The sequence below is a fragment of the Phyllostomus discolor genome, chromosome 1, assembly GCF_004126475.2.
Source record: "Phyllostomus discolor isolate MPI-MPIP mPhyDis1 chromosome 1, mPhyDis1.pri.v3, whole genome shotgun sequence".
NCBI lineage: Eukaryota > Metazoa > Chordata > Mammalia > Chiroptera > Phyllostomidae > Phyllostomus > Phyllostomus discolor.
In genome coordinates, this window is record NC_040903.2 from 157,579,696 (window position 1) to 157,593,804 (window position 14,109).

The 14,109-nt window shown below is 37.2% G+C and overlaps 1 protein-coding gene across 1 annotated transcript in view; it reads left to right on the forward strand.

Annotated features, from left to right (window-relative positions):
* The window catches only part of CTDSPL2 (CTD small phosphatase like 2), a 90,904-nt gene that overhangs the window by 18,460 nt on the left and 58,335 nt on the right, over positions 1-14,109 (forward strand). Inside the window, 1 exon segment of the mRNA XM_036032720.1 lies at positions 13,622-13,831. Within this exon segment, the coding sequence (XP_035888613.1) occupies positions 13,646-13,831 (186 nt within the window). The 5' untranslated portion in view covers positions 13,622-13,645.

The following is a 14,109-nucleotide window of genomic DNA, read 5'->3' on the forward strand; positions in this document are numbered from 1 at the left end:
AAGAGACATTAGGTTAGACAGGAATGCTACCTGGGAGATTGCTATTTTATTTATTTATGTTTTGGAGAGGAGAAGAGAGGGAGTGAAACATCAATGTGAGAAACATCCGTTGGTTGCCTCTCCTAAGTGGGGACGGAACTGGAACTGCATCCCAGGCGTGTGCCGTGATCAGGAATGGAACTCACTAACTTTTGCTTGAGCCACACCGGTCAGGGTCCTACCTGAGAGATTTCTGCTTTGGTTGGGAAGGTTAAACTAAAATCTTTTTCAACTGTAGTGTTGTAAATTATTAGAAAAAAATTAGAAAAAAGCATGCACAGGCACTTAATGGGAAATACAGGTAGCCTACAAATATAATTAAAGCATTTAGTTTTACTAATTATGACTACAACTTAAAATAATTTTTACTTTCAATTAGCAACCAATTAAAAAATTAAAAATATATTCTGATGTGCATGATTCTGCTATATAGGCATTCTATGTATTCTGGTGAAACCATCTTTCTAAATAGCAGTTTGTTAGTATTTCAAGAGGTGCCACCAAATGTTAATAATCTTTGATTTAATAAATTCACATCTAGGAAACTATCTTAATAATCAAATATGGACTGAAATTTATGTACAAAGTAATTACATTTGAGGTGAGAGTAATTATGAACAATTTAATTTTTAACAGGTCAATAATTGCATAAATTAGAGAACATTTATCTGTATATTTGAACATTAAGTAGCCATTAAATATTATGTTTTCAGGTTTTTAAAAGAACATTAGTACGGAATTTATAGTATAAAAGGGGGGAATATAGCCCTGGCTGGCGTAGCTCAGTGGATTGAGCGCGGGCTGCGAACCAAAGTGTCGCAGGTTCGATTTCCAGTCAGGGTACATGCCTGGGTTGCAGGCCATGACCCCCAGCAACCACACATTGATGTTTCTCTCTTTCTCTCTTTCTCCCTCCCTTCCCTCTCTAAAAATAAATAAAATCTTTAAAAAGGGGGGGGGGGGGAATATGTTTCCATTCTACATGTAGTATAATTCTAACTATAAAAATATGTATACATATTTAAACAGGCAGAGTATATACCCTCATTTTAGTCATTTCTGAATTGAGGAATTATGTGAGCTTTTCCCCCATACTTCTGTGATTTTAAAATTTATATCAGAAAAGGCTAGATATAGCCAGTAGAAATAGAAATTTGTCAAACTTGTAAGCGATCAGAGTGAATTTCATCTGATACAGATTGAACACTTACCTATGGTGCTTTTTGAGTTGTTGTAAGCCTGGTACACAATACATATTCACTACAGCTCCACCCCACCCCACCCTCTCCCCTAGTTTGGGTCATATTTTCTTGTTTCTTGGCATGTCTCATAATTTTTTGTTGAAAACTGACAATTTTAGATAACATATTTTAGCCACTCGATTCAGAACTTTTTTGCCTTGAAGGTTCTTTACTGTCTTCCACAGATAGAATCTCAGAAATCTATCTCTTTGTATTGTGCAGTGACTTTAAAAAAAATTATTGTTTTAAGCTTGGCATACCAGGGCACATCTTTGTACCTGTGTAGTTTTTGTGGTTCAGCTAATGATATAACACACATTGTGCCCAAATACCTTGCACAGTAAGACTTCTTCCTCTGCCTTTGAATCTTTGTGGGGTGCACATTCAAAGTTCAGGCCTTTTGCATGTCTATCTCAGCTTTTATTTTCCACTGGTCCATTTCATATCTGCTCTGTTCATATGTGCAGCCACAGGGTTGGCCAGGAGTATATAGATAACTTGGGCCTTCTTAGTCTCTGCTGTGCATGTGTGCTGCCTCAGCCAGCAATATGGTTGTCCCGACAAACCCTGCAGCTTTTCACCTGTCACAGATATTATCACTTATACTAACATTATAACTTACACTGATGATACCACCGAGTGTGGTCATTGTCCAGCTGCTCTAACTCATGTGAATATCTCTTTATGGTGACTTCAATGCTGCCAGTCCTCTCAGCTTGCCAAATCATCTACACTTTCAGGTGGGAGGATAGGAGACAGGAGCAGCCCCAGGTGTGAATAGAACAAACTTTCAATATTCTTACCCCACATTGAACAGTTTTATAAGCATTCTCAAATTGTTATATGCCTCTGGTTGATTTCTATGGTACTGAAGTAGTTTTTGTCATTTTGTCCAGCTGTATGGTTGCTTTTTGGGGAGAGGATTTGTTGCCTTTTAACTTGGCCATATTCAGAATTTCAGGGATTTTAACCTGTCTGTCTTGATCCATACTGTGTCTTGTTTCTCAAGGACTCAGATGGCATGGTAGATGACAGACTTGGATTGGAAATCCAAGTATTGATTTATCTTACAACAGTCTCAAAATAGCAATTCCAGCTGGAATTTGATTACTGAAGCCTTATATATACTTTTTTTATTCTGTGCTGTCCTCATTCTTTTGTCACTTTTTTAAAAGATTAGAGAGAAGGGAAGGGAGGGAGAAAGAGAAGGAGAGAAACATCGATTTGCAAGTGAAACATCAATTGGCTGGCCTCCAACCAGGGACCTAGTTCATAACCCAGGCATGTGCCCTGACCGGGAATGAAACCCACAACCTTTTTGCTTTAAGGGACAGTGCCCAACCAACTGAGCCACGCTGATAAGGGCTGTATTACTTTTTAACGTGAAACTTGCTTTCCTCAATTTTTGGAAGGAGGTTTGGTTCATGTTTTTTTTTTTGTTTGTTTGTTTTTACTTAAATGGAACTTTCTGTGGTTTTCTTACCATGTTTGAAAATATGGAGAATTGCGCTCTGAGATTGCTTAGTTGGTGTTCCTCTTCTCAACTTTTTCTAGACATTCTCTTTTCTTATTTGATCCTATCCTACTTTCTTTTACTTGACATCCAGCAGTTTCTTGTCAAGTATTGAACATTGTCAGTACCTTTGGTAGTCTGGGTTGGTTTTTGTTGTTATTTTTTTAATGGAAAATACGAATTATATGTACAGATTAACAGAATGGTATTATTAATCCCCATATAACCATCACTCAGTTTCAGTAGTGAACATTTTTTTCTTGTTGAATCTATACCCCACTTACTCCCAACTTCCTCCTGCCTAGTTGATGGTTATTATTGCTAAGAACTTTTTACAGGCACTTATTTGTGTAAAAATTGCCTACTTCTGTACTTTGAAACACGTTGATTTAGGCTGTAAGTTTTGACAAATCAATCCACACCTCTGTCACAGTACAGGACATTTCCTTTCCCAAGGTAGCCTGTATTCTGATATTTTTCTCCTTAGATTATTTTTGCCCCATAGATTTTATTCAGTGGTGTCATCAAACAGGTACTCTTGTGTTTGCCATTGCTTAGCATGATGTGTGTGAGAATATTTCACAATCTGTTGTTTCACTTATTTTTTGATTTGTTTCACGTACTTATTTTTAAATTTTTTTGTTAAGTATGTTTATTGATTTTGCTATTATAGTTGTCCCATTTTTTTTTTCTCTCCTTTATCCCCCTCCACCCTGCACTCACCCTCCCTCTAGCATCCCTCCCCACCTTAGTTCATGTCCATGGGTCATACATACAAGTTCTTTGGCTTCCCCATTTCCTATATTATTATTAACCTCCCCCTCTCTGTATTGTACCTAGCAATTATGCTTCTTTTTCTTTGTACCTTTTCCTCCATTCTCCTTTCTCCTCCTCCCCACTGATAACCCTCCACGTTATCTCCATTTCTGTGATTCTGTTCCTGTCCTAGTTGTTTGCTTAGTTTGTTTTTGATTTTTAGGTTCAATTGTTGATAGTTGTGAATTTGTTGTCATTTAACTGTTCATAGTTTTGGTCTTTTTCTTAGGTAAGTACCTTTAATATTTCAGGTAAGGGCTTGGTGATGATGAACTCTCCTTTAACTTGTCCTTATCTGGGAAGCATTTTATCTGAATAGAATTTTCATTTCCATTCTAAATGATAGCTTTGCTGGATAGAGTAATCTTGAACATAGGCCCTTGCCTTTCATGACTCTGAATATTTCTTGCCAGTCTCTTTGCCTCAGTGTTTCTTTTGAGACATCAGCTGATAGTCTTATGGGAACTCCTTTGTAGGTAGCTCTCTCCTTTTCTCTTGCCACTTTTTAGATTCTCTCCTTATCTTTAATTTGGGTAATTTAATTATGATGTGCTTTGGTGTGTGCTTCCTTGGGTCCAACTTCTTTGTGATTCTCTGAGCTTCCTGGACTTCTTGGAAGTCTATTTCCTTCACCAGATTAGGAGGTTTTCCTTCATTATGTTTTCAAATAATTTTTCAATTTCTTGCGCTTCCTCTTCTCCTTCTGGCACCCCTATGATTTGGATGTTGGAATGTTTAAAGTTTTCCCAGAGGCTCCTAAGCCTCACCTCATTTTTTAAAAATATTTATTTATTTATTTTTTAGAGAGGAGAATAGAGGGAAAAAGAGAGGGAGAGAAATATTAATGTGTGGTTGCCACTCATGCACCCCCTACTGGGGACCTGGCCCACAACCCAGGCATGTCCCCTGACAGGGAATGCAATCAGCAACCCTTCGATTTGCAGGCCAGCACTCAACCACTGAGCAACACCAGCCAGGACCATTTTTTTTGAAAACTTGTTTCTTCATTCTGTTCTGGTTGAATGTTTATTTCTTCTTTCTATTTCTAAGTATTCATTTGACTCTTGGTTTCCTTCCCTTCACTGTTGGTTCCCTGTATATTTTTCTTTATTTCACTTTGTATAACCTTCATTTTGTGACGGAGCTCAATCGGTTTTGTGAGAATCCTGATTACAAGTGTTTTGAAGTCTGCATGAGATAGTTTGGCAATCTCCCTGTCGCTTAGTTCCTTTTTTGGAATTTTCATCTGTTTTCATTTGAGCCATATTTTTTTGTCTCGGTGTACCTGTTACATTGTAAGGGGCAGAGCCTTAAGTATTCACCAGGGCAGGGCAACCCACCTGGGTTGCGTTGTGGCGCTGTATGTGGGGGAGAGGTCCCAAAAGGAACAGTGCTGCTTGCTAGGCTCTCACCCTACTTTCGGTCACTTCCCCCACCACCCACAAGGGCATTAGGTCCTTCAGGTGCTGATTCCTGGGTGGGTGGGTTTGTGTATGTTCTAGAACTCTGTGGGTCCCTGCGGTGGACTCTCCTGTAAGACTGGGAGTTTCTCCCACTGCTGTAACCCCCACAGATTTTTATAGCCAGAGGTTTTGAGGCTTTATTTTGGAACCCTGGGTTGCATGGTCTGTCTTGCCCTCCAGTTGTTCCTCCCAATTTGTCTACTGGTGAATGTTGGGCCTCCCATTTCTCCAGCTGCTGCCTTGCCATAAGTTCTCTCACCTGGCTGTCCCTCTACACCCCTCCTACCAGTCTGGATGAATGTTTCTTTTTTAATTCCTTGGTTGTTGGACTTAATACAGTTCGATTTTCTGGCAGTTCTGGTTGTTTTTTTGTTTTTAAATTTGTCGTCTTTCTTTTGGTATGAGGAAACAAAGTGTATCTACCTATGCCTCCATCTTGGCTGGAAGTGTCACATTGGTACTAGTAATTGTTGCTTTCTGTTTCTGATTATTATTATTACTCTGTATGAAAACAACACATTCATCTTTCTGTTGCTGGGCGTTTTTGTGTTTTTTTTTTTTCCAGTTTCAGGCTATTTTAAATAATGCTGTCAGGAACAATTTTATGAAAGTATGTTGTGGATATGTTCACATTTCTCTTGGATAAAAACTTAGAAGTGAACTTACTGGATCAAAAATCTAGTTTATTAGAAATTGCTGAACTTTTAACAAAAACCTTGCATATCTATCAGATTATGAGAGTTCTCGTTCACATTTTTGCTACCATTTCTTGTCAGTCTTTGTAATTTTTGCCATTCAAGTAGATGGGAATTAGTGTGCTGTTGGGATTTTTAACTTGTACTTCTCAATGATAATATTGAGTATCGTTTCATGTACTTGTGTCCAATCGTCTAGTTTTTATGAAGTGTCCTCTCAAATTTTTTGCTTTACTTTTCTATTGGCTGGTTTTTCTTTTTGTGTTTGGGATTTCTTTATATATTCTGCATACATGTGCTTTGTAATACATATATTGTCTGAATATTATCCCAATTTGTTGCTTGACTTTTGATTTCTTACTGGTGTCTTTTGGTGAACAAATAACTTTTTCATAAAGTTTATCCAATTTTTGCTTTTATAGTTATTCTTTATATAGGAGCATGTCATCTGCAAAGGCATAGTTTTACTTTTTCCTTTCTAACATGGATTCCTTTTATTTTATCTATCTGTTTATTTATTTATTTTGCCTGATTGCATGGCTAGAGCTTACAGTAAAATGTTGAGAAGAAGTGAGAGTGAACATCTTGTCTTATTTTTTATCTCAGGAGTAAAGTATTTAGTTTTCACTATAATATATGATGTTAGCTGTGGATTTTTTCATAGATGCCTTTTTTGCAGGTTGAAGAAGTTCCCTTCTATTTCTGGTTTCTTGGATGTTTTTATTATTAAAGGGTGTTGGGTTTGGTCAGAATGTTTTTTATGCATCAGTTGAAATGATCATGTGAATTTTTTCTCTTGATTATATTCACTGATTTTCCTATTTGAAATCACCCTTGCTTTCCTGGGGTAAATCCCACTTGGTCATGGTCTATAATCCTTTTATTAATCTTCATTTGGTTTCCTGGTATTTTGTTGAGGTTATTGCATGTATGTTCCTAAGGCATAATTAACATGTAGGGGTTTTTTGTTTGCTTTTCTGGTAGCGTTTATGTCCAACTTTGGTATCAGGGTAATGTTGGCCTCATAGATTGAGTTTTTTAATTCTTTTTGTAAGATTTTTGGAAAGGATTTGTATTAATTTTTAAAATATTTGGTGAAACTCAGTAGTGAAGCTATCTGGTCCTGTGCTTTTCATAGTGGAAAGGTTCTCTTTTTTTAAGATTTTATTTATTTATTTATTTAGAGGGAGGGGAAGGGAGAGAAACATTGATGTGAGAAACATCAATCAAACATAAATCAGTTGGCTCTCACACATCCCCAGCCAGCGTCCAGGTCTGCAGCAACCCAGGCATGTACCCTGACCAGAAATCGAACCGGGGATCTTTCACTTTGTAGTACCATACCCAACAAAGTGAGCCGTGCTGGCCAGGGAACGTTGTTTTGTTTGTTTGTTTGTTTGTTTGTATGTTGTTTTTGTTTGTTTTTGTTTGGTTTGAATTACGGATTCAGTCTTTACTTGGCTATCAGCCTTTCAGATTTTCTGTTTTTTCTTGAGTCCAGTTTACTTGTATCTTTCTAGCAGTTTGTCCATTTCATCTAGATTGTGTAATTTGTTGGTATACTGTTCCCTTAATGTTCATAATGTTACCTTAAAATCCTTTTTACTTCTGTAAGTTGATATTAATGTCCCTTTTTTCAGTTTGAGTCTTTTATTTTTCCTTGGCTAAAAGTTTGTCAGTTTTGTTGATTTTTTTTTCCCAAAGAACCAGAATTTTTGGCATTACTGGTTTTTCTGTGTTATTTTTCTTTTAAATTATCTGTTTGGTTTATTTCTGCTTTTCTTCCTCTGCTTTAGATTCCGTTTGCTTTTCTCTTTTTAGTTTCTTAAAGTGAAAGGTTTTGTTATTGATTTGAGTGTTTTGGTTTTTTTTTAACATAAGGATTTAGATCAGTAAATTGCTCTGAGCACTGCTTTCAGGGCATCACAAAAGTTTTGGTGTGTTGTGTTTTTGTTTTCATTCATCTTGAAGTATTTTCTAATTCCCACTGTGATTTCTCCTTTGACACAGTAGTTATTTGGGAGTTTGTTGTTTAATTTCTGCATATTTGTTAATTTCTCAGATTTCCTTGTTTGTGATTTCTAATTTCATTCCAGTCTAGTTAGAGACACTATATTTGTATGAAACCATGGAGACGATATACTTATAAGGTTTTAGTCCTTTTACATTTATTGAGACTTGGTTTGAGTCCTAACATGTAGTCTCTCATGGAGAATGTTTCATATGTAAGTTGAGAATATCTATTCTGTTGTTGTTTAGTGGATTGTTATGTATATTTGTCTTAGGCGTAGAGAATTGTTCAGGTCTTCTATTTCCTTGTTGATCTTTTGTTTAGTTGTTCTATCCATTATTAACAAACTATAGAAATTGTCCCTGGAAGTATAGTCTTGTGTTCTATCCGTTATTGAAAGTGGGTTATCTCCCTGGCTGGTGTGGCTCGGTAGATGGAGTGCTAGAATGCAAACCAAAGGGTCACTAGTTCAGTTCCCCAGCAGGGCACATGCCTGGGTTGTTGGCCAGGTTCCCAGTAGGGGGCACACAAGAAGCAACCACACATTGATGTTTCTCTTTTTTTCTGCCTCCCTGTCTCTAAAAATAAATAAATAAAATCTTTTTTTTTTTTAAGTGGGGTATCGAAGTCTCCAACTATAATTATTGAATTGCTTATTTTTCACTTTAATTTTACAGTTTTTACTTCATATATTTTGGGACTCTGTTTGGATGCATATATGTCTATAATTGTCCTCTAAATACTGCTTATTACATCCCCCAAATTTTGATGTGCTCTGTTTTTGTTATTTTTTGGTTGAAAATATTTTCTATTGTGATTTTTTAAATTCATTTATTTATACTTACATTTTTACATTTCCAAGTATGTATTTGGTACTTTTAAACATTTTTGTTGTTGTTGTTTTTGATTTATAATATGTGGTCAGAGAATGTACTTGTTAGTCTTGAAACTTAACAAGACTTGTTTTGCAGCTCACCATGTGGTCTGTCTTGATGAGCATTCCACATGAGATTGAGAAGTAGTGTTTTCTTCATCTGTTGCAGGAGTGGTCAGTTTTGAAAGCTCACAAGGACCTGACTGCTCTAGCCCTTTCAGACCTAAAAGTATACCTCTTACAACTCATCATTGGACTGGGCACAAACTCTCTAAATTCCATCTTTCTTCTTTAAATGTCCATGTCTTGTTTTCAAGTGAATACCCACTAGTTATTTTTGAGTTGAGAGGATTTTTTCTCAAGTTTTCCCAGAACCTTCTTTAGTCCATGCTATGTCTGTATATTTATCTATTAGACTTTTTTATTCTCATGGACAGAGGTCATTTTCAGCCTTTCATTACCATTCTGGTAGCAGGTGACCAATAAGCAATCAAACTTTCATGAACCGAATCTCATAAAACTAGACTACCTATATGTCTCCAGTTTTTTAAGACCTACTTTACCATCAATATGTTGTTTCATAAAATTTTATAATTTCCAGAATCACTCAGTGATTCTGGGTTTAAGATAGGTTTACCCTTAAGTAATATTTAGAGAAATTGATTAAAAGTAACTTCCTTTTTGAAAATTCCCCTATGCATTTGCTACATGGGAATATTCCCTTTTTTTTTTAAGATTTTATTTATTTATTTTTTAGAGAGGGGAAGGGAGAGAGAATGAGAGAAACATCAATGTATGGTTGCCTCTCACGTGCCCCCCACTGGGGGCTTGGCCTGCAACCCAGGCATGTGCCCTAAACTGGGAATTGAACCAGCAACCCTTTGATTTGCTGGCTGGCACTCAACCACTGAGCTACACCAGCCAGGGCAAATTTTCCTTTTTTAAGGACTGCTGAGCTTAAGACAAAGGAATTAAGATATATTTATGCCCCCTGTAAATAGGGTTATTAAGTAAATAAAACATGTCTTAGCCCTGGCTGGCGTAGCTCAGTGGATTGAGCCTGGGCTGCGAACCAAAGCATTGCAGGTTCGATTCCCAGTCAGGGCACATGCCTAGGTTGCAGGCCATGACCCCCAGCAACCGCACATTGATCGATCTCTCTCTCTCTCTCTCTCTCTCCCTCCCTCCCTCCCTCCCTCCCTCCCTCCCTTCCCTCTCTAAAAATAAATAAATAAAATCTTTAAAAAAAAAGAAGTTAACATTGACTCCTTAGGAGAAAAGGCAATATTTATTTCATTTGGGGATAGCACCTTAAAACCTATGAGCACTGATGATCGGGAAAAATAATTATTTGGAAAGATATTTTGGGATATCTGGTGAATCCCTTGAGTTTGGGTTTTTGTCTTTGTCTTTGTTGTTGTTGTTAAAGTAGGTACAGTATAGTATAGTAATACAGTGTACTTCGGTACTTGTCGTTAATTTGTTCCAGAATTCACAAGTGCCAAAACCGATGAGTACCAAATGTTGAAGCATTTTCTCTTGTGGGGCAGTGTGGTGATTCATAACAAGTTCTGGCACATGTGATGAGTCTTGAGCAGGTGCCCAGCGCTGAAACATTTTTTGTTAACAAAATTTGATGAGTATGGGATTTGACGAGTTCTGAAACTGATGAGTACCGAGGTATGACTGTGAAGTTTTTATATATATTTTAAAGGTTTCTAACTTTTTTTCTGTAACCATTACGTTGAACTAGTAAAAACACAACTTGTTAAGCCTCCTGATTGCTCAGTGAAGACACTAACCTTTGCCAGGAATTTCTACACATTTAGGAGTTTAGACTACTTAGAATTTCTGTGAATACATTCACTATTGTGAGTAGTTTTATCGTTCTTCACACTTTGTAGTCTTTTCTAATTCCTTTTGCATTTTGAGCCTCAAGATGTTAAGATGAAGGTATTCTTTTTTTTTTTTAATATTTTATTTATTTTTAGAGAGAGGGGAAGGGAAGGAGAAAGAGAGGGAGAGAAACATCAATGTGTGGTTGCTTCTCACATGGCCCCCGCTGGGGACCTGGCCCACCACCCAGGCATGTACCCTGACTGGGAATTGAACCAGCGACCCCCTGGTTCACAACCCGCGCACAATCCACTGAGCTACACCAGCCAGGGCAAGATGAAGGTATTCTTTATACAGTTGAAAAAGCAGTTGTGACTATTGCTTAGGTATGATTCAGATAAGATTAGAATTCACACCTCTTTTCTTAATAAAAAAATTTTTTTTATTTTTCACGTACTCAGACAGCCGATAGGTAATAGAATACTAAATCTCTTTGTTGTAAGAATTAAACTAGCTAACACATAAAAAGTACTTAGCACACACCTGCTTCCACTCTTTGTGAAGTGAATCTTTTAAAACACAGGTGGCAAACAACAAGGCCCGCTGGACAAATCCAGCCCTCCACCTTGTTTCTACCCGGTGCTGAGCTCTTGCTTAATTGTCAAAGAGTAGTCATATTTATACAGTCCTAAAATTATATTCGGGCCTTTGAAGGCAACCACTAGGCTGATGTGGCCCCCAGTGAAAATGAGTTTGACACCTGTTTTAAAGAGTAGAACAAACTATCTGTTCTCCATTCAGAGTCCTCCATAGGCTTCTAACTGGTCAGAGTAAAACCAAATACCATAAAGTGACCTACACAGCCCTGTGTAATCTGGTCATCTTCCCATTTCCTGTTATTCTCCCCGCTTCACTCCAGTGGTTGCCCATCCTCCAGCATGCCTGGCAAGCCTCTTCCTCAGTCTTTTGCACTCCCTCTTCTCCCATATAGCTTCATGCTCACTCAGTCTCAATGGGTTTTATCTGATTACAACCCCAGTCACCACCCCTATCCTGCTCAGCACTCTTTATACCCCACCCTCACTTCAGTTTCGCTTTAGCACTTAGCACCATCTGACATTATAGATACATCTGTTGTGGGTTTTTTATCTGTGTCTCCCATCACGACAAACACATGCACATACAACTATTGAATGAAGCTCCAACAGAAAAGAGATTGATTTATTGTGTTCATAGCTATATCCCCATACTCTAGAATACATGGCAGAGCCCATGCTCAGTAAAAGTTTGTGGGAAATTAACATAATAAATTAACATCCTGCCCAGTTTTCTAAAAGTCTACAGGCCATCTGTTTGTAAATCACCTGGTGTGCTTTTGGGAAAATGCAGATTCTGAGGCCCACCCCAGACCTCCTGAGTTAAAATCTGTCAGGCTGGGCCAGGAAATGTTTATCTACCTGGAGGCACACAAAAGTTTGAGAACTGATCCATCCCAAACTGGTCATTTTACATGAAGGCCAAGGCTGTAGAGCTTGTTTGCAGAAAACAGATATTGTAACTACCATTCTGTGTTATTTCCACTCCAAATTATTTTCATTTGTATCAGCTAAAATGGTGTAAAGTTCTCTGGAAGAACTTGAAAAATGACTCTAGCTAGCCATTGGGGTTCCTACCGAGACATGATGCAACATTAAATAAAATATTTATTTCAGCCCTGACTGGTGTAGCCCAGTTGGTTGAGCATCATCCCACGAAGCAATAAGTCACTGGTTTGATTCCCAGTCGGGGCACGTGCCTGTGTTGCAGGCCTGATACCTAGTTGGGGCATGTGCAAGAGGCAACCAACCAATGTTCCTCTCTCACATCAATGTTTCTCTCTCATTCTCCCTCCCATCACACACACACATATTTCTCCCTCTTCTCCCTCTCCCTCCCTCTCTCTCTCTCTCTCCCTGTCTTTCTCAAATAAAATAAATAAATAAGATCTTTAAAAAATATTTATTTCAGACATATAATTGCAAAATGAAAAAAAGTAACCAAAAATATGAGTAGTTCTAAAGATTATATACAATATTCAGGAAAATATAAGTTTTAATCATGGGATTTTGTTTTATTCTTTTGACCCAAATTTTCCACTACTACATTTCTTTCTTATACTAAAGTGTAATCATCCATGTAAGAGTATTCACATCTCTTTATTTCTAGTTTAGTAGTTTTGTATTCTGTTTCACAGATTCTAATTCAGGGTATATTCTTAACTTCTAAGTCTTGAGACGCTTTTGCCAACCGTTAATTTTTCTCATCTAAAAAATGAGATAGTTCGAGTAGATTGCTTCATATTTTCTTTCTGATGGGAATTCAGTTTTTACAGTACCATTAAGTATGGTAAGATTGAATCCTACATAATAATTCAACTTGTTATGCTTGTATGACTGCTATTAGAATTGTGCCTGTGGAATACATTTATTGACTGAGGATTTTTTTTTTTTTTTAAGATTATTTATTTATTTATTTATTTATTTTAGAGAGAGGGGAAGGTAGGGAGAAAGAGGAAGAGATGCATTGATCAGTTGCCTCTTGCACATGCCCCAGGTGGGGACCAGGCCTGCAACCCAGGCATGCGCCCAGACCAGGAATCAAACCAGCATCTTCTGGCTTTGCAGGAGGACACTCAACCACTGAGCAATGCAGCCCAGAGCTTGAGTGTGGGTTTTTTTTTCCCCCCATTATAATTTGGGTTCTAGAGGGCAAAAACTTTATCTTGTTTACTATTTAGGTAATTTCTTAGCCCAGTGCCTTGAATGTGGTAAGTGTTCAATAAATACTTGTTGAATGAATGGTTAAATGAATGATAGTGTTGGCACGGGTGGAGGCAGCATAGTGCTGTGGAAAAAGTATGCACACTTTGGTGCTCAATCATAGGATATAATATTTCAGAAGCTGAGAAAATTATTTGGGATAATGTATACTATAAAGTTCAAAGTACAGTGCCTTTCACTGAAAATATTCATTTCTTATTTCAGTGCCTTAGATACCTGAACTTTTTTTAACCAAGATATTTTTATATTAAGTAAACTGGGAAAACGTGTATGCTAGATTAATTTTAATAACTCTTGTTATTTTTATCTTATAGTTTTACATGTGGCACCCATAAAAGATGAGGCTGAGAACACGGAAGGCTTCTCAGCAATCAAATCAAATCCAAACACAGCGCACTGCCAGAGCAAAAAGGAAATATTCAGAGGTTGATGATAGCCTACCTTCAGGAGGAGAAAAACCACCGAAGAATGAAACCGGCTTGTTGTCTTCAATTAAAAAATTCATTAAAGGAAGCACACCCAAGGTAATGGTTTTACATTATACTTAAATTATTAAAATTAAAGTTTCGATGAGAAATCTAATATTGTTAGAACCCACTTTAAGGGAATGTGGTACTAATTTTAAGAATACTAACATTTGGTGTCTTATTCATTAATTAATGGTTTTAGGCAAAGTTTTTCCTACAAATTCATTTAATTGTAATGTCATTCAATTAATGACTATTTAAGAAAACATTTAGTCTACTTAACTGATCCACTTAGCCTTCTGGGATTTTTTCTTTGGCATAGTATTATGGGAAGT